At 55.2% G+C, this 22,909-nt stretch overlaps 2 protein-coding genes across 2 annotated transcripts; one reads left to right on the plus strand and one right to left on the minus strand.

Moving 5' to 3' along the window:
• The first annotated feature begins 499 nt into the window (after positions 1 to 499).
• Positions 500 to 17,482, plus strand: CHAF1A (chromatin assembly factor 1 subunit A). The gene is made up of 15 exons (XM_059870038.1): positions 500 to 573; positions 1,179 to 1,229; positions 1,412 to 2,175; positions 6,422 to 6,478; positions 8,292 to 8,533; positions 9,000 to 9,060; positions 9,409 to 9,477; positions 9,868 to 10,091; positions 10,223 to 10,391; positions 10,559 to 10,639; positions 10,716 to 10,805; positions 11,017 to 11,278; positions 12,387 to 12,844; positions 15,636 to 15,723; positions 17,005 to 17,482. Exons 2-15 carry the CDS (start codon positions 1,181 to 1,183, stop codon positions 17,082 to 17,084), a joined length of 2,694 nt encoding a protein of 897 aa, XP_059726021.1. The 5' UTR covers positions 500 to 573; positions 1,179 to 1,180; the 3' UTR covers positions 17,085 to 17,482.
• Positions 17,483 to 17,953: 471 nt separating this feature from the next.
• UBXN6 (UBX domain protein 6) lies at positions 17,954 to 22,383 on the minus strand. The gene is made up of 11 exons (XM_059870060.1): positions 22,204 to 22,383; positions 21,807 to 21,964; positions 21,519 to 21,580; positions 21,265 to 21,387; positions 20,978 to 21,075; positions 20,575 to 20,650; positions 20,410 to 20,494; positions 19,968 to 20,187; positions 19,742 to 19,872; positions 19,000 to 19,145; positions 17,954 to 18,475 (listed from the first exon to the last, which is right to left on the minus strand). Exons 1-11 carry the CDS (start codon positions 22,284 to 22,286, stop codon positions 18,350 to 18,352), a joined length of 1,308 nt encoding a protein of 435 aa, XP_059726043.1. The 5' UTR covers positions 22,287 to 22,383; the 3' UTR covers positions 17,954 to 18,349.
• Positions 22,384 to 22,909: the final 526 nt, after the last annotated feature.

Genomic DNA, 22,909 nt, shown 5'->3' on the forward strand with positions numbered 1-22,909 from the left:
AAAAACTACGACTCCCAGCATCCCTCGCTACAGCGCCTGCGCTTGCGCCTCAGAGCGGCGGGCGCTGATTGGCCGCCGCCGCCGCCGCCATTTCGCGCGTTGGCTCAATGCCCGTAGCGGCGCGGCGGGCGGCAGGGTTGGCTCCGCCCCCTCCGTCCTCTGCTGTGGACAGGCCGCTCCGGCCCGCCACGGCATCGGTCCCTCCCGGTGACCGGGTAGGCCTCGGGCCCAGACACAGGGACCCAGCGGCGCCCTGCCGGCCCTCTACAAAGCCACCCAATCAGCGCCTGCAGCGCGCCAGACCGACAGCCCCCTCTGCCAATCAGCGGCACTCGCGGCGGCGGCCAATCGAAAGGCGAGACGCAGCGGGGAGTGTGGCTGTGCGGGTCACGTGGGGCGCGGTCGGCCAATCAGCGGCGCGGGACGCGGGGTCGCCCCGGCTCCCGCCAAGTACGAGCGGGACGGGCCGGGCGGGACCGGGCCCGGAGCGGCGGGGGCTGCGCGGGCCGGGCCGCCTCGGGGTCGGCCGCCGCCGCCCGGCACCGCCGCCAGCCGCGCCCGCCGCCGCCACAGGTAGGGCCGAGCTGGGGGTGCGGCGCGGCCGGGGCGCGCGGTGTTTCAGGCGGCGGTTGGGCCGCGGGGTGCGCGGGGCCTGCCCGGGGTAACAAAGGAGGTGCCGGAGCTGCCGCCGCGCCCCGCCGCTGGGCCCGGGCCCGCCCTGCAGCCGCACTCGCGGAGTCACAGATCGGTTTGGGTGGGGAGGGATCTGAAAGCCCATCCCGCCCCACCTCTGCCATGGGCAGGGACACCTCGCGCTGTCCCCGGGTGCTCCAGCCTGGCCTTGGGCACTGCCAGGGATCCAGGGGCAGCCAGAGCTGGGCTGGGCACCTGTGCCAGGGCCTGCCCACCCTCACAGCCAGGAGTTTCCCCCTCTCATCTCCTTGGGTGCAGGCACAGGCTCCTAGGGACGTTCCTGCCCCAGGACAGTGTGAGGGGGACAGTGTGGCTGCCGGGCCCCCTTGGGTCGGGGGTTCCTTTGGCTTGGGGGTGACACTGGGACCCCTTTGTCCTCCCTCAGAGCCCCTGGGAGAGCTGTTGGGCTCTGCCTCAGCCGTCCCGGGGAAGCAGCAGCTCGCTGGGAGCTACCACAAGTGCTGATTTGTTGTTTTCTCCCGTAGCCATGGAGTGCAGAGACAAAGCTGCTGTTCCTCCACGGAAGCTCGTCCAAGGTAAGGGAGTGTCTCTCATCCAGCACAGTTTTAGCACATTAAGAACATCTCAGACCTGATTTTATGAAATAAAATTGGCTTGGTTGTGATTAAATGATCTCTAAGCTCATATCAATCTTATGCTTCAGAATGAATGAAGGCCTTTGGTGTTTCCTGTCTCTAACCTGGTGTTGTTGTTGCAGCTCGGCTGCCCTTCAAGCGCCTCAATCCCGTGCCAAAGGAGAATCTCGATGTCAGTTCAGAAGTCAAAAAAGTCAAGAGCTCCCCGAGTGCTTTTGCTGCCAGCAAGGATCCCTCCCTGGATGCCTCAGGTGCCTCCCTGGACAATGTGGAGAACGACTGCCAGCTGGGCTCCGACGGGAATTTGACTCCAAAACTCGTGAACGGGAAGGGTCCTTTGGACCATTTTATCCAGAAAACCCCAGGAGGTGACACGAGTGACCCTGGGGGTGCTCCTGACCCCTCCAGGGGCTCTGCCCACGGACTCGGGGACGGCGCAGAGCGGGGGGCCGTGGATTCTACAGCTGCTGTGAGCAATGGCACCGTAGGAAAGGAGCTGGGCTGCCTGAGCCCCTCGCAGAGCAGCCCAGCAGGTGACTCCGTGGGGACTGAGGGGCCCTGTGCAGCTGCAGGAGCTGGGACCCTGCCACGCTCGGGCCTCAGGGCCTGCCAGGACGGGGCGGGCAGGAAGGGCACTCAGGGAGAACTGAAGGATGTGCTCTTTGAGGGGAAGGTGCCCGTGGTGCTGCTGGAGGACATCATGACCCTGAAATGCCCCCAGGTGGCCTCTCTGGACGTGTCGGAGAGCGAGGCCCTGGAGTCGTCCCACGAGGGGGACTCGGGACTGACCAACTCCTCGCTGAGCTCCGGGAGCTCCCCCGAGCTCCTGGCACAGAGCAAGGGCAGCAGCAGCAGCCCCCTGGCTGCCTCCACACCTGCCAGGAAGGTGGGTCTGCTCTGCTTTGGGGTGGATGTGCTGTGCTGGAGCGTTTGGGTTCCTGGGTTGTGGGGAAGAGGGTGAGTGGGGCAGTGAGGAGTGTAGGGAAGGTGGTGGGGATTAATGACTGGATTGGTGCCCTTTGGGGTCTCTGAATCCTGCAGCTCAAGGTTTTGATCCTCCCTGGTTCTGGCTGCTGCTGTGTTTACCTTTCTTTAGTGAAAGGCCCACTTGGGGCTTGGTGTTTTGGGAGCAGCATCCAAGAGCAGTTCTGTGTTTAGGTGGTTTTCCCCAAGCTCTGTTTTACCCTCCTTGGAGCTGCTGGGATTCCTGTGAGGATGTTCCCCCAGGACAGCCAGTGCAGATGCTTTTCCAGCTCTGAATTTCTGCAGCTGCCATGGACAAGCTCTGGCACAGGGTGCCCAGAGCAGCTCTCCTGCCTCGTCCCTGGCAGTGCCCAAGGCCAGGCTGGGTGGGGATTGGAGCAGCCTGGCACAGTGGAACGTGCCCCCTGGCAGGGGTGGCACTGGGTGGGCTCTAAGGTCCCTCCCAACCCAAATCGTTCTGGGATTCCATGAAGAAGCTCTGGCTGAGGGGGTTTTGGGTCACCTGAGTTTCAGCCACCCTGATTTTTGGGGCCGTTTGGACAGAGAAACTTCCAAGGGCAGCAGCATCAGCTCAGGTGGCTCAGACACCACAGGCATGGTTCTCCCAGTCCTTTTGTTGTGTTTATCAAGTCAAGTGATTAATTCCTCCTCTGTGAAAACTCCCAATCTTCCACCTCTAAAATAAACAGACACACTCAAGCAGGCATGCAGTATTTCCAGTGCAGCAGAACAGCAGAAAGCACTCCAGGTGTAATCCAGTACTGCCTGTGGGGCTGGATTTGCTCCTGTGCTGCTCCCCACAATGGGGGTCTGCTCCCCACAATGGGGGTCTGCTCCCCACAGTGGGGGTCTGCTCCCCACAGTGGGGGTCTGCTCCCCACAATGGGGGTCTGCTCCCCAGGCTGTGCAGCTGGGAGTCCTGGCAGCTTTGTTTTCCTGGGAGGAAACAGCTCTGAGGAGCTGAAGCCCCCACTTGGCAGAAGTCCTGTTTTATATCAGATAAATATAGAAAATAAAGCAGTTGGGCTGTGTTAGCCTGTTAATCACAATTTAAATGTGATGCTGTGAATGGCAGGAGGAGGAGGGGGGATCCAGTAAATCAAGCCACAGTGTGCTGAAATATTGACAAATTAGGCCTTTAACCAGTCTATGAATGATGGTCTTATGCATAAAACACCTTTTTGTTCCCCCATAAATAAAAGATAAATGAGAAATCTGCCCTGTTTGGAATTTAGGGTCAGCGAGCTGTTGCTCTTGTGGAAGATCAAGTGGACTGTGATGACAAGAAGAAAGTGTTAAAATGTGGAAAACAGTCCTTGTATTCATAAAGTTACAGCTAAATATCACAGCAAGATAGGTGGATGCCAAAAAAACAAAACAAAAAGCCAAACAAACCTAAGTTTAGCTGGAAGGAAGTGAGTTTGCCCGATTGAGATGTCCCCTGTGGCTCAGAGCAGCTCCCCTGGTGTGGTGCTCCCTTGCAAAGGGTCCTGTAGGGCTGAGGGGACCAGAGGGGTTTGTTCAGGGGGACAGGAGCCCTGGGATGGCTCCAGGCTGGGGTGGGAGGGGGGGATTGGATGTTTCTGAGTATGTCCTCATCCCCTGTTTGGGGGATTGGATGTTCCTGAGTGTGTCCTCACTCCCTGTTTTGGGGGGATTGGATGTTCCTGAGTGTGTCCCCATTCCCTGTTTGGGGGGATTGGATGTTCCTGAGTGTGTCCCCATCCCCTGTTTGGGGGGATTGGATGTTCCTGAGTGTGTCCCCATTCCCTGTTTGGGGATTGGATCTTCCTGAGTGTGTCCCCATTCCCTGCTCTGGGGAGATTGGATCTTCCTGAGTGTGTCCTCATTCCCTGTTTGGGGGGATTGGATGTTCCTGAGTGTGTCCCCATCCCCTGTTTGGGGGGATTGGATGTTCCTGAGTGTGTCCTCACTCCCTGTTTGGGGGATTGGATGTTCCTGAGTGTGTCCCCATCCCTGCTCTGGGGGGATTGGATGTTCCTGAGTGTGTCCCCATCCCCTGCTCTGGGGGGATTGGATGTTCCTGAGTGTGTCCCCATTCCCTGTTTTGGGGGATTGGATGTTCCTGAGTGTGTCCCCATCCCCTGCTCTGGGGGGATTGGATGTTCCTGAGTGTGTCCCCATTCCCTGTTTTGGGGGATTGGATGTTCCTGAGTGTGTCCCCATCCCCTGCTCTGGGGGGATTGGATGTTCCTGAGTGTGTCCCCATTCCCTGTTTTGGGGGATTGGATGTTCCTGAGTGTGTCCCCATCCCCTGTTTGGGGGGATTGGATGTTCCTGAGTGTGTCCTCATCCCCTGTTTGGGGGATTGGATGTTCCTGAGTGTGTCCCCATTCCCTGTTTGGGGGATTGGATGTTCCTGAGTGTGTCCCCATTCCCTGTTTGGGGATTGGATCTTCCTGAGTGTGTCCCCATTCCCTGCTCTGGGGAGATTGGATCTTCCTGAGTGTGTCCTCATTCCCTGTTTGGGGGGATTGGATGTTCCTGAGTGTGTCCCCATCCCCTGTTTGGGGGGATTGGATGTTCCTGAGTGTGTCCTCACTCCCTGTTTGGGGGATTGGATGTTCCTGAGTGTGTCCCCATCCCTGCTCTGGGGGGATTGGATGTTCCTGAGTGTGTCCCCATTCCCTGTTTGGGGGGATTGGATGTTCCTGAATGTGTCCCCATCCCTGTTTTGGGGGATTGGATGTTCCTGAGTGTGTCCCCATCCCCTGCTCTGGGGGGATTGGATGTTCCTGAGTGTGTCCCCATTCCCTGTTTTGGGGGATTGGATGTTCCTGAGTGTGTCCCCATCCCCTGCTCTGGGGGGATTGGATGTTCCTGAGTGTGTCCCCATTCCCTGTTTTGGGGGATTGGATGTTCCTGAGTGTGTCCTCATCCCCTGCTCTGGGGGGATTGGATGTTCCTGAGTGTGTCCCCATCCCCTGCTCTGGGGGGATTGGATGTTCCTGAGTGTGTCCCCATTCCCTGTTTTGGGGGATTGGATGTTCCTGAGTGTGTCCCCATCCCCTGTTTGGGGGGATTGGATGTTCCTGAGTGTGTCCCCATTCCCTGTTTGGGGGATTGGATGTTCCTGAGTGTGTCCTCATCCCTGGGGGGATTGGATGTTCCTGAGTGTGTCCCCATCCCCTGCTCTGGGGGGATTGGATGTTCCTGAGTGTGTCCCCATTCCCTGTTTGGGGCGATTGGATGTTCCTGAATGTGTCCCCATCCCTGTTTGGGGGGATTGGATGTTCCTGAGTGTGTCCCCATCCCCTGTTTGGGGGATTGGATGTTCCTGAGTGTGTCCTCACTCCCTGCTCTGGGGGGATTGGATGTTCCTGAGTGTGTCCCCATTCCCTGTTTGGGGGGATTGGATGTTCCTGAGTGTGTCCCCATCCCTGTTTGGGGGGATTGGATGTTCCTGAGTGTGTCCCCATCCCCTGCTCTGGGGGGATTGGATGTTCCTGAGTGTGTCCCCATTCCCTGTTTGGGGGGATTGGATGTTCCTGAATGTGTCCTCATTCCCTGTTTGGGGGGATTGGATGTTCCTGAGTGTGTCCTCACTCCCTGTTTTGGGGGGATTGGATGTTCCTGAGTGTGTCCTCATCCCTGTTTGGGGGGATTGGATGTTCCTGAGTGTGTCCCCATCCCCTGTTTTGGGGGGATTGGATGTTCCTGAGTGTGTCCCCATCCCCTGCTCTGGGGGGATTGGATGTTCCTGAGTGTGTCCCCATTCCCTGTTTGGGGGATTGGATGTTCCTGAGTGTGTCCTCATCCCTGCTCTGGGGGGATTGGATGTTCCTGAGTGTGTCCCCATCCCCTGCTCTGGGGGGATTGGATGTTCCTGAGTGTGTCCCCAATCCCTGTTTGGGGGATTGGATGTTCCTGAGTGTGTCCTCATCCCCTGTTTGGGGGATTGGATGTTCCTGAGTGTGTCCCCAATCCCTGTTTGGGGGATTGGATGTTCCTGAGTGTGTCCTCATCCCTGTTTGGGGGGATTGGATGTTCCTGAGTGTGTCCCCATCCCCTGCTCTGGGGGCATTTGGAGTGACTGGATGTGATCTGCAGGAGCCACCTGGTGTCACTCAGGCTGGAAAATCCTGTCACTCAGGATCTCCTCTAAAACTTGCATTTTGTAATTCCAGGTACCTCAGAAATTCCACAGAAGTTCAGCAGAGAAGGAGAAGCTGAGATTGCAAAGAGTAAGGCATTTCCCTGACACCCAAACCTCCCTTGAGGAGCCAGCAAAGGCTTTGCCTTTTATCTCAGCCCAGCTGGAACATCTCTTTGGCCATTTTTCCTCACCCTGAGGAGCATGGAAGAACCTTTAATGCAGTTAAAGGGCTTGGCTCTTCCCAAAGCTCCTGAGTGCAGCCCTGGGTGCATTTGGGGCTCTTTGGGAGGAGATTGGAAACGTTGAAGCCCCAAGATTCAGGTTCTGTTTTTATTAATACACGAGGCAAGCAGGGGCACTGTGTGGCTTCCCAGAGGATGTCACCACTGGATGCCACCACTGGGAATGCTCAAGCTCCAGGTTCTGTTTGCTTGGGTGCAGCTCCTCAGCAAACTCTGCTCCCTCATTCTGCTGGGTGCAGAGGAGGCTGAAGGGTCACTGCAGTTCCCAGCAGTCAGTGCTGCAGGAATGGGCTTTGGGGGCTTGTTTTAGCTGCACCTGGGGAGGTTTGTGCTCAGGAATTCTGTGTCTCTCAGGGGCTTGTTTATAAACTTGTGTGTTTTATGTAAGTTGTAGCTGCAAAGCTTTTCAGCTTTTCCCAGTGCCCCATATAGAATTCCAATCTGTTGTTTTCTTCCCTTCTATAGCTGTGTTAAAAATAGCAGGGATGGGAGGGAGAGAGGAGAATGGAAGCTAAAAATGAGGCTGGGAATGAACCAGAGCCACCAGTGAGCTGTCAGCTTCACACCAGCTTCCCAGCACCCAGCACATTCCATGACTCAGGCTGACAGTGTTGTTTCCTTGCCATTGGCACCATTTGGCTGTTGGTGGCTTTCTGCAGTTATTTGTGTTGTGACACTGCTCGAGGAAGCCTTGATGTTGACAAGGAGAGATGTGAAATCAATAAAAGAAAACTGAAAATACCCAGGGAGGAGTTGGAGTGTCTGGGCACAGGCAGATCCTCCTTTCCACTGGTGACATCACCAGTGCCTGCAGCACAGAAAAGCTTTTTCTCTTTAATTTGACATTTTCCTCCTTTGTGTCAGCAGGGCCATGGTGGGAATTGCAGTTGTTTTGGGAGGAAACACCATAAAAGGCAACACTTCCAATAAAAACTTCCCCCCACTGTTCCCACAGTGCCCCTTGAACAGTCTCAGGGCACTGGTGATGTCTGATGATCTAAAATGGAAGAAAACAAGGGACAAGCTCCACAATCTGGGGTTTGGAGACTCACTTTATTCCCTGGGACCATGGAATATCCCAGCTGGGGGGTTTGAGGATCATCCAAGTGATTTCTGTGGTTGTGGAACCATCAGAAAATCCTTGTGGGTTTATGATGTCAAATCAGCTCAAATTCACTTGTGGAAGTGACACCACTGTAGCCCTGTGATGACACCAAAGCATGAAAAGCTTTGCTCAGGAGGAAATATTTTGGAAAGAATCTGAAATCTATTAAATAAGGGAATAATTACAATTTTTTAATTCCCATCTAATTTTCCATAATGCTACAGCAGTAATGAAGATGACTCAATACAAAGCTTTCTTTGATGCTTAGAGAAATGAAAATACCTTTTTTTTGCTGAGGGAAAAGAATAATTAAAGCTTTCAGGGAGGCAGCCCAAGGAAGCTCAGCTGGCTGCTGCCTGAGGCAGGGGGGCTGTGGATGTGCTCCCACCTGCATTCCTGGGGAGGATGAGGCTCCCTCCCATTCCAGGATATTTTGTGATGCTGCAGGTCAGGCCTGGGGGGGTCCAGCTTCCTCTTTGACAGTGAAATGCTGCTTTTCACCAGGGCTTTGGGAGCACAGAGCTGCAGTTCTGAGTGTCCCCTTTGTGCCCCAGGACCAGGAGCGTGCGGACAAGCTCCAGAAGCTGCAGGCAGAGAGGGAGGAGAAGGGGAGGCTGAAGGAAGAGGCAAAAGCTGCGAAGGAACGAGCCAAGGAGGAGGCAAAGAAGAGGAAAGAGGAAGAGAAGGAGTTGAAAGAGAGAGAAAGGAGGGAAAAGAAAGAAAAGGAGGAGAAGGAGAAAGCTGAGAAGCTGCGAGTGAAGGAGGAGAAGCGCAAGGAGAGGCAGGAGGCTTTGGAGTGAGTGCCTGGGCTTGTGCAGCTCCTGGGGGTCCCTGTGCTGATTTCCATCCCCACTTTCCCTGCCCTCCTGCTCCAGCAGCACGGGGCTGGGGTCAGGGGGTGGCTCTGAAGTGCTTGAAGGACTCTGTGCCCCCATGCCAGCAGTGCCTCTGCTGTCCTGCTGCCCTGAGCTTCCCCTCCTGACCTGGCTCACTCGTGCTGTTTGTGGAGGAAGTTACCTGGGGCTTGGCAAGCCCTGGAACTCCCTGGTGTTGGGAGAAACTTGAGGCAGCCCATTAACTTGAAATGGGTCAATATTTGCTCTAGAAGGAATGAACAAAGTCTCCTCTGCACTTAACCAAGTGTGGTTCTTGGCTGGGTTGACAGATGATCCTCGTGGTGGGGTCTGGGGCTTCCCACCTCTTCCTCAGTGCAAAGAAACCCTTCCTGGAGGGTGACAATTCACATGATCTTTGTTTTCAAGGGCAAAACTTGAGGAGAAGAGAAAGAAAGAAGAGGAGAAACGGTTAAAGGAGGAAGAAAAGGTAAAAAGGCTTTCTCTGGCTTGTCTCTAAATTCTTTCTGGGGTGAAATGCTGTTGGTGGAGCAGGTCCCTCCTGACCTGCAGGGGCTGCTCCATGCAGATTTTACCTGTTGGACCCTTTGCTTTCCCCCTCTCAGGTGTTTTCTCTGTGTGTTTCTGAGTGCCCACAGGTGAACTCTCCCCTGGCAATGGCACTGGGGCCCTGCTTGGGGCAGGGAGGACACTGAGTGTTTCTGTGACACTGCCTGACCTTTGCTTTGTGCCTCGTTTGAAGTTGAGCCATGCATGAGCTCACCTGGCACTCCAGAGCTTTGTCCTGTCTCACGTTTGCATTTGGGTTTCATTTCAGCGCATCAATGCACAGAAGGCAGAGATCACCAGGTTCTTCCAGAAACCAAAGACTCCACAAGCCCCCAAGGTGAGGGATTGCTGTGCCTCTGTGTGTTGGTCTCTCACAGTTGTTCCTAACAAAATACCCTGATTTCCTTCTCAGCTGCCCCTTACAGCTTCTTAGGTGGTCAAAACATTGGTTTTTCTTAATTTTCTGGTCTCAAAAGTGCAAAGGATTTTAAGAAAAGGGTCAGAGCAGAGACTACAGAAGACATTTGTGGTTGGTTTAGTGAATCTCAGCTCTGTCTTCTGCATTGCCTGGAAGATCTGGAGTCTTGGATAGGAAGGGCTTAACCTAAATCTTCACTTAACCTAAATCTTCACCTCAGACAACACCTCAACAGCAGGTGTTTCTTGATGTGTTGGTGCTGCAGCTTCTCAGTGTCCAAACCCTGACGTTCCTCACTTGATGTTTCAGACTCTTGCTGGCTCCTGTGGGAAGTTTGCTCCTTTTGAAATTAAGGAGAACATGGTCTTGGCCCCCCTCAGCCGTGTTGCCCTGGATCCAGATGACCTGGAACAGCTGGATAAGCTCCTGCACGCCCAGAATGGTGAAGATTCTTTCTTGAAGGATCTAAAATGTCGTAAACCACGAAAAACTGGGCCCACTTTGGTCAGTGACAGCAGTGACAGTGTCAACAGGTCAGTCTGCACTCGAGGGTTTGCTTTGCTTCTGGTGTATGAAATGAGCTGCAGAGAGGGATTGAGGATTGGAGAGGAGGGAAGGCTGGAGCTGCTCTGTGGGGCTCAGCCACCTTCCCCTGTGTTCCCAGTGACGTGGTGGTGGTGGATAGCTGCCAGGCAGATGCTGTTCCTGAGAGGGAGAAGTTTGGCAGGATGAAGCTCCTGCAGTTCAGCGAGAATCACCGCCCTGCCTACTGGGGCACCTGGAACAAGAGAACCTCCCTGATCCGTGCCAGGAATCCATGGTCCAAGGACACTGTAAGCACCTCAGCCTGCTGCATCCTTTATGCTCTAGAACTGAATGTGCTTGGCCAAGTCCTCTGCTTCCCTGGCATTTCTGAGCCATTTTGTTCCCTTTGAAACCCCAGCCTGGGTCTGGTGCTGTGCTCTCCAGTGATGGACAGAAATGTTGGCATTTCTTGCAGAAACTGCTGGACTATGAAGTAGACAGTGATGAAGAGTGGGAAGAGGAGGAGCCAGGGGAAAGTCTCTCCCATAGTGAAGAGGTGAGGATCCTGCATGCTGAAAAAATCAGGACCCACTTGCACTTGGCAGTGTAACTTCTAACCCATTTATTTGCAGGATGATGAAGAGGAGGGAGAGGATGAAGATGAGGACGATGGGTTTTTTGTACCCCATGGGTACCTATCTGAAGATGAAGGTGTGACAGAGGTAAGGGAGCTGGGTGTCCCTGAGTTTCCATCTCTGTTTCCAGTGGACTGTGCCGTGTCAATACTGGCAGGGGAGGAGAGCCCGTGCTCCTGTGCCTGCACGCTTCAGGAGCCCTGTGTGGCTCAGGGAGCACGAGGCAAAGCTGGCTTTGAAAAGCTCTGCTTTATTCCTGGCGTGGCTGTAACGAGTCCTTTGTCCCCTGTGGCTGCAGGAGTGTGACCCAGAGAACCAGAAGGTTCGTCAGAAACTGAAAGCAAAGGAGTGGGATGAGCTGATAGCCAAGGGCAAGAGGTTCCATGTCCTACAGCCTGTGAAGATTGGCTGTGTCTGGGAAAGGGCAGCAGAGGACAAAGGCACCAACCCGGACCTGAAGGTGCTCCAGCAGTTCACAGCCTGTGTCCTGGATCCACCTGTGCCAGAGGAAGAGCAGCAGACACAGAAATGTAGCAAAAAAAGAGCAAAAGATCAGCAAAGTAAGGCCTGAAGGGCTAAACAGTACTTCCACAGTGTTGTGCTCTGCTTTGGAGGGAGTAGGGGATTAGTGAGTGTTGCATTCAGAATGACCTGTTTCTGACAAGGCTGGAATCCAAGGAATCTCTGAGAGCTCTTGGAAAGGAGTTTTCTGGCAGTGCCTCTCCCAAAAGTCTTGCTCTGGGCAATCTAGGAACTGAAGCCAACCAGACTTGAGCAAGCTTGGATTTAGGATGGGCCTGAGCCTGTTTATTGTTTGGGGGGAATGGTTTGGTTTCTGTGTTGGCTTCCAGTGCTGAGCTTTTCCTGCACCTGATTAACACAGGGCCATGAAGAGCTCACACAAAGGCCAAGCAGGGGGTGGGGGTTTCACTCCAGGCTGCTGTTATTGTTGGGGGTGAGTTTCCTACATCAGATCTGCTGTTACAGTCATGGACTCCCAGAGTGGTTTGGGTTGGGAGGCACCTTAAAGGCCATCCAGTTTCTGCCATGGGCAGGGACACCTTCCACTTGCTCCAAGCCCCATCCAGCCTTCCCTTGGAGCCTCTCTGGGCAATCCCATCTCTAAAACCAGTCCTGCTGTTTTCCCCCTCTGGAGAGCCCCTGCTGATTTCTATTCCTGTGGTTTCCCAGCCTTTAACCCATTCTGTGCCACTTTCCCCCCCACAATCCTGGGCCAGCTCTGGAGTACCTGTGCTGATTGCTATCCCCGTGGTTTCCCAGCCTTTAACCCATTCTGTGCCACTTTCCCCCACAATCCTGGGCCAGCTCTGGAGTACCTGTGCTGATTGCTATCCCCATGGTTTCCCAGCCTTTAACCCATTCTGTGCCACTTTCCCCCACAATCCTGGGCCAGCTCTGGAGTACCTGTGCTGATTGCTACCCCCGTGGTTTCCCAGCCTTTAACCCATTCTGTGCCACTTTCCCCCACAGTCCTGAGCCAGCTCTGGAGTACCTGTGCTGATTGCTATCCCCGTGGTTTCCCAGCCTTTAACCCATTCTGTGCCACTTTCCCCCCGCAGTCCTGGGCCAGCTCTGGAGTACCTGTGCTGATTGCTATCCCTGTGGTTTCCCAGCCTTTAACCCATTCTGTGCCACTTTCCCCCGCAGTCCTGGGCCAGCTCCTGCCGCTGCTGCACGGGAACGTGCACGGGAGCAGGGTGATCATCCAGGAGTTCCAGGAGTGCTGCCGCCAGGGACGCTTCAGCCACGTGCCCGAGGACAGCTCCAGGAGCCCCCCAGAGCCCACAGGTGGGGAGGACAGCGGGGTGCCCTCCAAGGCCAGGCTGAAGAGGATCATTTCAGAGAGCTCTGTGTACGAGAAGAGGCCCGAGTTCAGGATGTGCTGGTACGTGCACGCCGAGGTGCTGCGCAGCTTCGGGCAGGAGCAGCTCCCCGTGCCCTGCCAGTGGAACTACGTCACCCAGGTGCCCTGCACGGGCAAGGAGGAGGGGGGCAGCGTGCCAGGAGTGGCTGTCCCCCAGCCCACCCCCCTGGCAGCCAAGAGGAAGGCCATGGGAAGCATGTCCATCACCAAGTTCATGAAGAGGCCTCGGGGTGCTGAGCAGGTGAGTTCCTGGTGGGTGTTGTGCCCCAGTAAGGAGTGCTGGGAATGGGGCTGGGGGTTTTTGCACCCCCCAGCTCAGCCTGTTAACTCCAGCCACTGTCCTGCACACCAGAAGACCCTTTTTATGGGGGAAGAAGTGAAATGATGGGACTAAAGAGATGGATTTCTTTTGTGTGTCTGCAGCTTGGACTCTCTGTTCCATTTGAAACGTTGCTCTCCTGCTGTTCTTCCATTCTCTGCTATTTGGCAGTGATTGCATCCAAGCTGTGAATAGTTTGAGAGTCTGCTTGGCCTTGGTTTTACAGCTGTGTGTAATTTGTGTGCAGGTTTTATGTGTGCCTGTGGCTGCCAGATGTACAGCCCGAGCTGATGACTTACAGCAGTTGCATGTGAACGGATTAAATGTGGTTCCCAAGTGCTGCAACTCAGCCCAGAGCAGTCTGTAAGGGCTCCAGCTCATCCTGACACACATAAAGCTGAATTTCAAGAGCTGGTTTAAAAATACAATAATTCATAGGGACAAAATGAGATGGAATTGCAGTGGTTGCTGCCTGGGAGCTGTGTTGTGGTTTTCCTGTTGTTGTTTCTGCTTTTCAGGGCAACCACAGGTAGTGCTGGAGCCTAATCATGACTGACTAATGGGATCATGGAATTCCAGAATGGTTTGGCTTGGAAGGGACCTTAAATCCCAGCCAGTGCCACCCCTGCCAGGGCAGGGACACCTCCCACTGCCCCAGGCTGTTCCAGCCTGGCCTTGGGCACTGCCAGGGATCCAGGGGCAGCCCCAGCTGCTCTGGGAATTGCATCCCAGCCCCTCCCCACCATCACAGGGAGGAATTGCTTCCCAAGATCCCACCCAGCCCTGCCCCTGGCAGTGGGAGCCATTCCCTGTGTCCTGTCCCTCCATCCCGTGTCCAAAGTCTCTCTCCATGTTTCCTCTTGGCCCCTTCAGACCCTGGAGGGGTCACAGCTGGGTCCCCACAAAGCTTGGGATGCTCTGTTGAGGCTTTAGGTGCTGGAATTTGGGGTTACCAACCTTTGGCTTCCAATCCCCCAGGCAGGGCAGGGTTTGAAATCCCTGCCAGTGGATTTATTCCTCCCTCCCTGTGCACCAGCTTAGGAAAGAGCCCCAGAATGGTTTGGGTTGGGAGGGACCTTAAAGCTGATCTCATTCCACCCCCCTCCCATGGACCACAGATGAGGCTTTTGATGCTTTTTATGCTTTGCCTTCCCAATTTATTCTTGGCTTTTTTGGCTTTTCTACTGAAAAAGCTCAGCATTCAGGTATTGATAGAGATCAGAGACTTGTGAGGAGCTGTTCAGCCCCCAAACTCCATCTGCTTGGGTTTTTTCTTGTACACTAAATAAAGGCAGAGATAAAAGTCTCTGCTTGGCACCCACTGGAAATTCAGCTTATAAGGGAGCAGAAATAGCAAAACAAAGGCTTTTAGGAGAATTACATCACCAGCCTGAATGCTTCAAAGCTTCTCGGAGCTGTGCTGGGGAGGAGCAGCTCCCAGCAGAGGTGTCACAGCCCCAGGAGCCTCTCATTCCTGATGTCTCAATCAGCCCTGCTCAGGTGTTGAGATCCCACCCCACCTGTGGAGCCAGGCTGGGCCGTGGGGAGAGCCTGGCAATGGCTGGGAGCTGCCAGATTCCCACTCTGGCACGTGTTTCTCTGCTGGGAAGCTCACACCAGGGCCTGTGTGAGTCAAGGTGCTCTTACATAAGCTGTGGAGAGAAAAATTTGGTGCTGAAGTGGGCAGTACCTGCCCACGTGTGGGAGGGATTTAATTTGAGAAGTGGGACTTTATTGAAAGATGTAAATTGAAAATTTCTTGGCTTGGAAGAGTTTTTAGGGGATGGGGACCAGGATTTTCATTCCAATTCCTGCTGAAAGAAAAAAAACCAACTCAACAGACCCTCATAGCTGGGTGACTTTGGTTTGTGTCACTGCCTGGGTTCTGTGTTCTCCTTTCAAAATGGGGAATTTGGGCTTTTCCCGTGGCAGGAAAGCTGGGCAGCAAGGGAAGAACTGGCACCACTCCCTGAATAAAACTGATTGGGAAAGAGGAGGAGGAGTCAGGAGAGAACAAGGTCCAGACTTGACAAGCAACAGTAATTCTCCATCTTCAGAAGGGAGAGGGACATCCAAAGGGGCTCAGCCTGGAGCAGAGGAGGCTCGGGGGGACCCTGTGGCTCTGCACAGCTCCTGCCAGGAGGGGACAGCTGGGGGGTCAGGCTGGGCCAGGGGGGGTTTAGGTTGGATATTGAGAAAATTCCTCCATGGAAAGGGTTGTAAAGCCCTGGCACAGCTGCCCTGGGCACAGCTGGAGCCCCCAGCCCTGCAGGGATTTACAAGCCAAGGGGATGTGGCACTTGGGGACAGGGCCAGGGGTGGCCTTGGCAGTGCTGGGGAACAGTTGGACTCGCTGACCTTTATGAGTCTGTGATTCTATGAAAATAATAAACAGAGGGGGGAGAGGTTTCCCTTCCAAAACTGCAGCAAGAGTCAGATTTCCAGGGAGCCTGAGCTGCCTGTGCTGCGGGGGCTGCTCAGCACGTTGTGTAAGAGGGAAGGATCCTGGAGCAGGAGCTTGGCCTCCTTCCCACTGTGTGTGCCACTGCAGAGGAGGCCTTTTGTCACAGGTCTCAGCTCGTGGAGCTGGGAATTGCAGATCTCCTTCCCTCCAGATGTGCCCACCTGCCCAGAGGGTGCCCAGCACTGCCTGTGCCAGCTCTGGCCCGTGGCACCTCCTGGCTCACACCTGGTTCCTGCTCTTTCCCTCCAGGCTGCAGAGATGGATGGATTTCAGGCAGACACTGAGGAAGATGAGGAAGATGATGACTGCATGATTGTGGATGTACAGCCAGGAAAAGGTGGGAAGGGAGATGGGCACCAGGCTCTTGGCAGACACTCCCCCAAGGGAGCAGCACCTGTGTGAGCTAAACTTGGGTTTTTCTGCCCTTTTCACCATTCCTTGAGCTTCTCTCTCTCTAGAGATCTTATTCCAGATACTGCTGCTTTTTACCCTTTTTTAAAGATGCTTCTTAGCTATTTATGGCCTTCTCCCAGCTGCTCTTGTCTTTTCTGCCCTCCTCCTCCCCTTTTGCCCCAGTGGCACAAAGCCCCTGTGAGCAGCACTTGGCTGCCAGGGTTACCTGTGTTCCTGGGCCACAGGTGAGCGCTGGGGCAGTGCCAGCACATCCTCTGGTAAATTATGGCAAATATTGCTGCCCTCTGGGGCATGCAGAGCCCCTCCAGGCCTGGCAGGGGCTGGGTTGTCACCCTCTGGTGCCTCCTCAAAGGTGCCAGTTGTCTGAAGGAAGTCACCTCAGGGGGCAGCCTGGCTGCTGCTCTGCTCCACAATCTGAGCACTTGCTTGTGTTTGTGTCCCAGTTATCCCTTGGAAAATGGCTTCAAAGCCCCTCTGCTGCAGCCTCTCCTTTCAGGCCACGCTGGGATGAGGATGTGCAGCAGCTCCTTTCATCTCCAGGAGCTTTTGGACGTGATCACACAGATCAGTGAGCTGACTCCAAGCACGTGCTGTGGTTTCCAAAGCTCTGGGCTCTTTCTTGCTGCTCACAATGGAGCTCTCCCAGGCTGCTCTAAGCAAAGTGGTTTGTGTTGGGCAGCTCCTCTGGTAGATAAGGACTCGTGCACAGAAATTCTGGAGTGTTTGACCCATCCCAGGCATTATCTGGGCTCTCCTTCCTCTCTGAGCTCCTCTCACCTCCCAAAACAGACACTGGGACTGTTTGACAAGGAGCCTGGCTTTAATCTTAAGCTGCTTTTGCTTATTACCAGGCTCTGAGATGAAAACCTCGCCTCAGGTTTGTCCCCTCTTGTTCTGAGGATGCCACTGAGCAGCTTCCCTCCCTCAGGCTCTGCTGACACACATGCAGCTCTATTTGTTTGGCTCTGCCTGACTCTAAAGCACTGAAAAGATTATGAAAATCCTTTTTATGGTTGAAGTGATTTTTTTATTCTGGATTGGTGATATTAAATACGAAGCCAGTATTAAAACCAGTTTTTAAATAGTGTTGAAAAGGAGACTCACAACAGATGCAGGAAGCTAAGACAGATAAAACATAAAGTAGTCAAATTTTACTGGATTAATGAGGATATTTCTAAAAACAAACCCATTCTCTCCTTTGCAGGTTCCACAGCTTCAGAATCCAGTGGCACAAGAGCTGCTCACCAGGACAGCAGCATGGTCAGCCCATCTAATACAGTTTGAGACTTAAATGCTACTAACTCCTCTGTATGTATGTAGAATGAGCTAGAAAGTTTTAAACCTTGTGTATCTTTGACCAAGATACTTGAAAGTATTCCACATTTCTTGTAAAGAGAAGACAGCACTTTGTTCTGCTTCAGACCAGATGGAAGCTTAAATTTTTAGCTTTAGCTTTTTAGCTTTTTTTTTAAATACTGCATATTAATCTGTCCTTAATAAAGCATTATTGAAATTTTGATACTTCTTTGTAATGGAAGGTATCTAAGTTATCTCTAGAAGTAGCTGAGGGATTTTGGAATAAGCTTATTGTGATGCCACTGGGGAATGACTGTTCATAATGTTGTACAGCGTGGCCTTGGGTATAAATGATGTACAATTATATATGAATTTATGCTCTTGTACCATCCTGTTTGTGGTCTTACTTGCTCCAGAGAACAGCAGCAGGGCTTTGCCTTTGGAAAAGGAAAAATGCATTGTTTCTCTTATTTTGGGACAGGCTGGACAGGTCAGGGCTAGATTCTCAGTCTCTTGTCTACATCAGAGCTGGGCTGTGTCCCACAGAAAAACTCTGCTTGAGGTATTAAAGGACTGAGCTGGCATCAAACTTGGTGACACACAGGACAAACCTGCTGGGGCTTTCAGCTCTATACGACTGGTGAGTTATCAATTACTTCTTTAAAAGATTGTCTGTAATTTCAGGTTTGTTATCTCCCCCTGGGCACCAGCAGTAGCTGTTCCCTGCTGTCACTCTCTGGTCTCTGAAGGGACAAGGGGGGTGATGCTGCCCCAGTAACACCAGTGCCAGCCCCAGCACAGACTGGTTTGGCATCTCAAACCTACAACAGTGCAACTCAAGCAACTGGGATCAGAACTGAGTCTTTAAATAATTCCATTTAATCAGACTAAGTGTAACTTTATCCAAATAGCTTCTCTCCAGTAGGAGTTACAGTGCACACAGAAGCAGAACGGGAAGCTGAGCTCTAAACCCAGCCCCCTCCCCAGGCTCAGGCTGGTAATCCAGCCTTACCAACCCCTAATCCCTGCTCCACCACTGCCTTTGGGATCACCTCGGGCAGTCCCTGCTCCAGTTTGGTGTTGGAAGCCCCAGGGAGGAGCCACCTGTGAGTCTGGGGCTGGGAGGGGACGGCAGGGCCCAGCCCCCGTGCAGAGCCGAACCAAAGCCACCTCTGAGCTCACACAGCTCCAGCAGTCTGGCAAAAGGAGGGACGAGTCCAAAGCCAGCAGCACTGGAGGCACTGCCCTTTATTTCAGGACAGGGGCTGGGCCCTGGCCAGCAGCTCGGGCCTGAGGGGGCTGCGCTGCTCCTCCGCCGCCGCCTCCACGTCCGCCATGACCGCGGCGTCCCAGGCCAGGCTCAGCAGGGCCGAGGGCACCTGGGCACGACAGGCAGCTCTGAGCACAGCCAGGGAAAGGTGCCAGGAATCCTGCCACCCATCCAGTCCCACCCCAGCCTGGGGCAGGGACACCTCCCACTGCCCCAGCTTGCTGCACCCTGGCCTTGGGCACTCCCACGGCTGCTCTGTTCCCCGTGAGTGTGGAACACCCCGTGAGCATTCACAGACCTGGGACTGCTCCAACTGAGAAGGACAAGGCTGGATTCTGCTAGCAGCTCCTTTTTGGGGATGCTGCTTTGGGCTTTCTGTTCATACCCTCCCTCACACATGCTGCCTTCCCTCTTTCCCAGCCCCTGACAGCTCTGTGCTCCAGGAGGAGGACCCTGCACTTCCCTCCACACCTGGAAGCCCCCAGGCAGTTACTGCTTTGTGCTTAAAATGGGGGGACAGAGCACAGCTTGGGGCTCTGAAAGAACACAAACTTCTCCCCCAGCTCTGAGCAGCAGCAGACTGACAGCCTCAAGATGCTCTGGAAGGTACCAACAATAATTTTTTTCACTCACCAACCCACATTCATTGAAGGCCAAGTTCTCATCAGTCAGTTTGAGACCTCCAGGTCCCAGGAGCTCAAAGGGCAGCCAGTCATCTCTGAGTGCTTCTCTCACAAAGTTGTAGAGCACAGATACTGATTCTCGGGCATAAAAAGTCCCTGCCATGAGAAAACAAGGTGAGAGAGTCTGGCATTTACCAAAATCTAACCTTTTGTGGTCGGTTCCGTGGGGCTTCACCTACTGATGCTGACTTGATCAACGACTTCCCTGCCACACTGCCAGCCTGATTTAACTGAAAACTATAAAAGCAGAAATCCCCAAAGAAAAATAGTCAATTGTTGGGAGCCCCTGCCAGCCTGTAACAAAGAGCTGGGGAAGCCTGAAATGATTTCCAGAGTTCTACTGGAAATTTTGAAGAGGATTTTTGCTGTTGTACAGTCTGACATCACAGAGGCAGCCTCACGCTGCTGCTGTCACACACTGATCTAATGAGTCCAGCTTGGCCTGGGAAGAGCAGACTTTAATTAATGATTGGCCTGGAGATTCCTCCCTCTCTGTCCAACCCTGGCTTAAAATCCCAACCCTGAGCAGGGGGAAGGTTTGGAGATGGGAAGAGTTCATGGAGAAACGTTACCCCGCTGTGGTTCTGGGGTGGTTTACTCCTCCAGCTGAACTCAGCACCTCCTCCTTACACTCTAAGTACCCCCAGAAGCTTCTGGAGTGGCCGGAGGAAGGGTGAGGAGCCCCCCCTTACCCTGGAGGATGTATCCATCGGGGAAGCGCACCCGCAGCAGCGTGTAGCTGTACTTCCTGGCCTCCCTCTGCTCGTCCTTCTCGCGCATGGCTCTGGTCCTCAGCATCGACGCCTTCTCCACCGCCTCTGTCCTGCGCAAGGGGACAGACCCTTGTAGGCCCCGAGGAGAGCCACCAGCTGCTGGCTGCTGTGCCCTGGCCCTGCTGCTGCTGCTGCAGCCCCTCACCGGAGCCGCTGCTCCCTGCGCAGCTCCTCTGCAGTGAGGCTGAAGAAGTCGGGGGGCAGCTCGAAGCGCGCGGCCGCGGGCGACGGCTGGAACACGGCGAGCTGCCGGTGCAGCTGCGCCCGCACGGGCTCTGAGCTCAGCAGCTGCTCCTTGTGGTCCTTCAGATCTTCCAGCCGGCTCAGCACCTCCTCCTTCAGCACCAAGAACTCCTCCGTGGTCTCTGCAAACGCAAGGATGGGGCGTGAGGCTCTCGGTCTTTAGGGCAGTGACACGGGGACAAGGATCTCTGGGGAAATGTCACACTGGGACGAGGAATGTGCAGGCTCAGAGGGTGTTTTTGTTCCAGCCTTGGAGGAATGACCTCTGTGGAGCTGTCAGCAACCAGAGCTGCGCCCAGCACCCCCCAAAGCCCTGACTCCCCATTGACACCACGAGTTCTTGCCTTGTCCTGGAACAGGCAGTGCTTTTGTCTCAAACCCAACAGCCTGGAAAAATTTGTGCGTCCCTTCCAAGCAGCTTATCCTTTCCTGGAAGAAAAGGACAGAATTTAGATGGAGTTTGTTCCAAGGGCTTTCCAAGGCTGAACAGCTGTGGAGTCTGAGCTCACCTGAAACACCTTGTTCTGCAGTTTTATTTTTCGGTATTTCTCCTCCTCTGGATGGAGATAGATGTTATCCAGGTACCTGCAGGAAGAGGAATGCACTGCCTGGGTCAGAGCAGGACACTCCAAGGTCACAGAGAAAACAGAGATCTCACAGAGGAAAAAGGCTGAGAAACCCAGGAAAATAAAATACATCAATGTTTTGGGGCCAAACTAAACAACCAGCAGCTCCCAAACCTCTTGGATTAGTGGGACCAACTCAACTCCTCCAGGATGCTGACATCAGGTCAACTGACAAATTGGGTGGTTCAAGAGTTCAGTTTTCTTCCAAAAAAAGACTTTGCTAGAAGCAGAGCAAGAAAACCCAGCAGGGAAGGGATGAGCTGCCCGTGCCCTCAGTGACACTCACTTGGCCATGGTCTCCACGCACACCCGGACCTTCTCCCGGTCCTTGTTGAAGGTGTGGATCTCCATGATGGAAGCAGCCACTGGGTCCACGGAGAAATACTGAGGGAGAGGGAGAGAAGCTGCTCAGGGAGGAGCTGACCCCAGCTCAGCTCAATTGTTCCCCATTTGCTGGGCTGGAGATGGTTTAAAAGGTAAAGTGAAATTGTCCTAGGGGAGATTTTACACGAAGGAGGGGGAGGGTTGGTGAGGTCACTGCTGGTACAAAGGAGTTTGAAGGGAAGCACTCACTGCCTGGATGGCTTCTCGGAGCTGCTTTTCCTTCTGGTCTTTCCTCACAACGGTACCGGTCAAGGGGCAGATGAAATAAACCCCTGAGACAGAGGGAGCAGCTGCCCCTTCCTCCTCCTGCTCCTGAAGGAGATAAAAGCAGGCACCAAACTGAGCACAAGGAGGTTTTGGATGGGCTCTGTTTATAAATACCCTCAGGACAGGGAGAGCAGCTCCAAAGGGTGCTGAGCAGGGAATGGCAGCATCTCCCTCACCTTTTCCTCCATGGAGAGCCCCTTCTCGCCGGCAGCTGCCTCGGCCATCAGCTCTTTCCTCACTACAACACACAAACCCCAGCTGGAGCAGAGGCTCAGCACATTCCAGAGGCTTTTGGACAGCTCAGCGCTGCCCTGGGAAGCAAACACCTGCCCAGGTGTGGCGTCCCAGCCCAGGGCAGCACATGACCCCATTTCCAGGACAGCTGCCCCAAAACACCCTTGAGAGCCGTCCCCGGGCGCTTTTCCAGCCGGTACCGGGGCCGCGATTCCGCCGGCAGCTCCTACCCTGGTTCCTGATGGCCTCCTGCGAGGCGGACGGAGCTTTTCCCTTGGGCTTCAGCTCCAGCCGGGCCAGCGCCGCGGCCGCCGCCCTCTGCGCCTCATCCGTCGGGGCCTGGCGGGGCTTCGGGGCCACCTCGGCTTTCGGCTTCTCCCTGGGGGCCCTGGCACGGAGGACACGGCTCGGGGACCGCCCGTGCGCGCCCACCCGCCGGTGACACGGCGGGGACGCGGCCCCGCGGGAAGGGGCGCTCGGGCCCGGCGCTGCCGCCGCTCCCGGCCCCGTGTGCCCCTCGTGCCCCGGGCAGGTACCGGACCCAGGGCGGGGGGTACCGGCCGCGGAGGGTGCCCGGGGGTGGCGTTACCGGTGGTGATGTTACCGGAGGGTCCCCCCAGCCCGTACCGGGACGGCTCCGAGAGCTTCTGCCCGGGCCCCGCCGTCTTGAACTTCAGGTCGGCCTTGATCTCCTGGAAGAACTTGCGCATGGCGGTGCCGGGCTGGGACCGGGCCGGAACGGGAGCACCGGGACGGGAGCACCGGGACGGGAGCGGGGCCGCCACACCCCCCCCCGCGCTTCCGGCCCGCCCGCGCCGTCACCGGAACGGGGCGGGACCGGCCCCGCTCGGGCGGCGGGGATGGGGCGGCGGGGGGCGAGGGGTACCGGCACCGGCATCACTGGGATCACCGGGGGCTGCGGCACCCGCGGACCCGTGAGCGGCACCTACGGACCCCAGAGCGGGACCCACGGACCTCCACAGAGCCCCGGTTGCATCCATGGACCCCCGGCGGCACCCACGGAGCCCAGAGCGCCCCTGACCCCCCCCAAACCTGCACCCGCAGCCCCACGGAACAGCCTCGGCTCCCCGTGCCCCGGGAGCAGCCCCGGTGCGAGCAAAGCAGGCTGAACGGAGCCCTGGGCAGCTCCGGAGCTGGGGCACAGGCGGGGCTGGGGCGTCTAAAGCTCACGGACAAGGAGCCTCCTGTCTCCCGTCCCTGGCAGATCGGCCCAGGGCTCCAAACCTGAGGATGCACACAGTGAACATCCCCGCGTGTGCTGCGGTTTCACGGGGTTATTTCCACGGCTCAGCTCCTGCTCCCGCTCCTCGTG

The sequence above is a fragment of the Haemorhous mexicanus genome, chromosome 29 (genome assembly GCF_027477595.1).
Source record: "Haemorhous mexicanus isolate bHaeMex1 chromosome 29, bHaeMex1.pri, whole genome shotgun sequence".
NCBI lineage: Eukaryota > Metazoa > Chordata > Aves > Passeriformes > Fringillidae > Haemorhous > Haemorhous mexicanus.

Coding starts and splice junctions, on each gene's coding strand:
- UBXN6 (XM_059870060.1), bottom strand. CDS start 22,286: ATGCGCAAGTTCTTCCAGGAGATCAAGGCCGACCTGAAGTTCAAGACG. Junction 21,076..21,264: donor TCCGAGAAGCCATCCAGGCA/GTGAGTGCTTCC, acceptor CCTCTCCCTCAG/TATTTCTCCGTGGACCCAGT. Junction 18,476..18,999: donor CCTTCAATGAATGTGGGTTG/GTGAGTGAAAAA, acceptor TGTCGTGCCCAG/GTGCCCTCGGCCCTGCTGAG.
- CHAF1A (XM_059870038.1), top strand. CDS start 1,181: ATGGAGTGCAGAGACAAAGCTGCTGTTCCTCCACGGAAGCTCGTCCAA. Junction 6,479..8,291: donor AGAAGCTGAGATTGCAAAGA/GTAAGGCATTTC, acceptor TTTGTGCCCCAG/GACCAGGAGCGTGCGGACAA. Junction 9,061..9,408: donor GGTTAAAGGAGGAAGAAAAG/GTAAAAAGGCTT, acceptor GTTTCATTTCAG/CGCATCAATGCACAGAAGGC.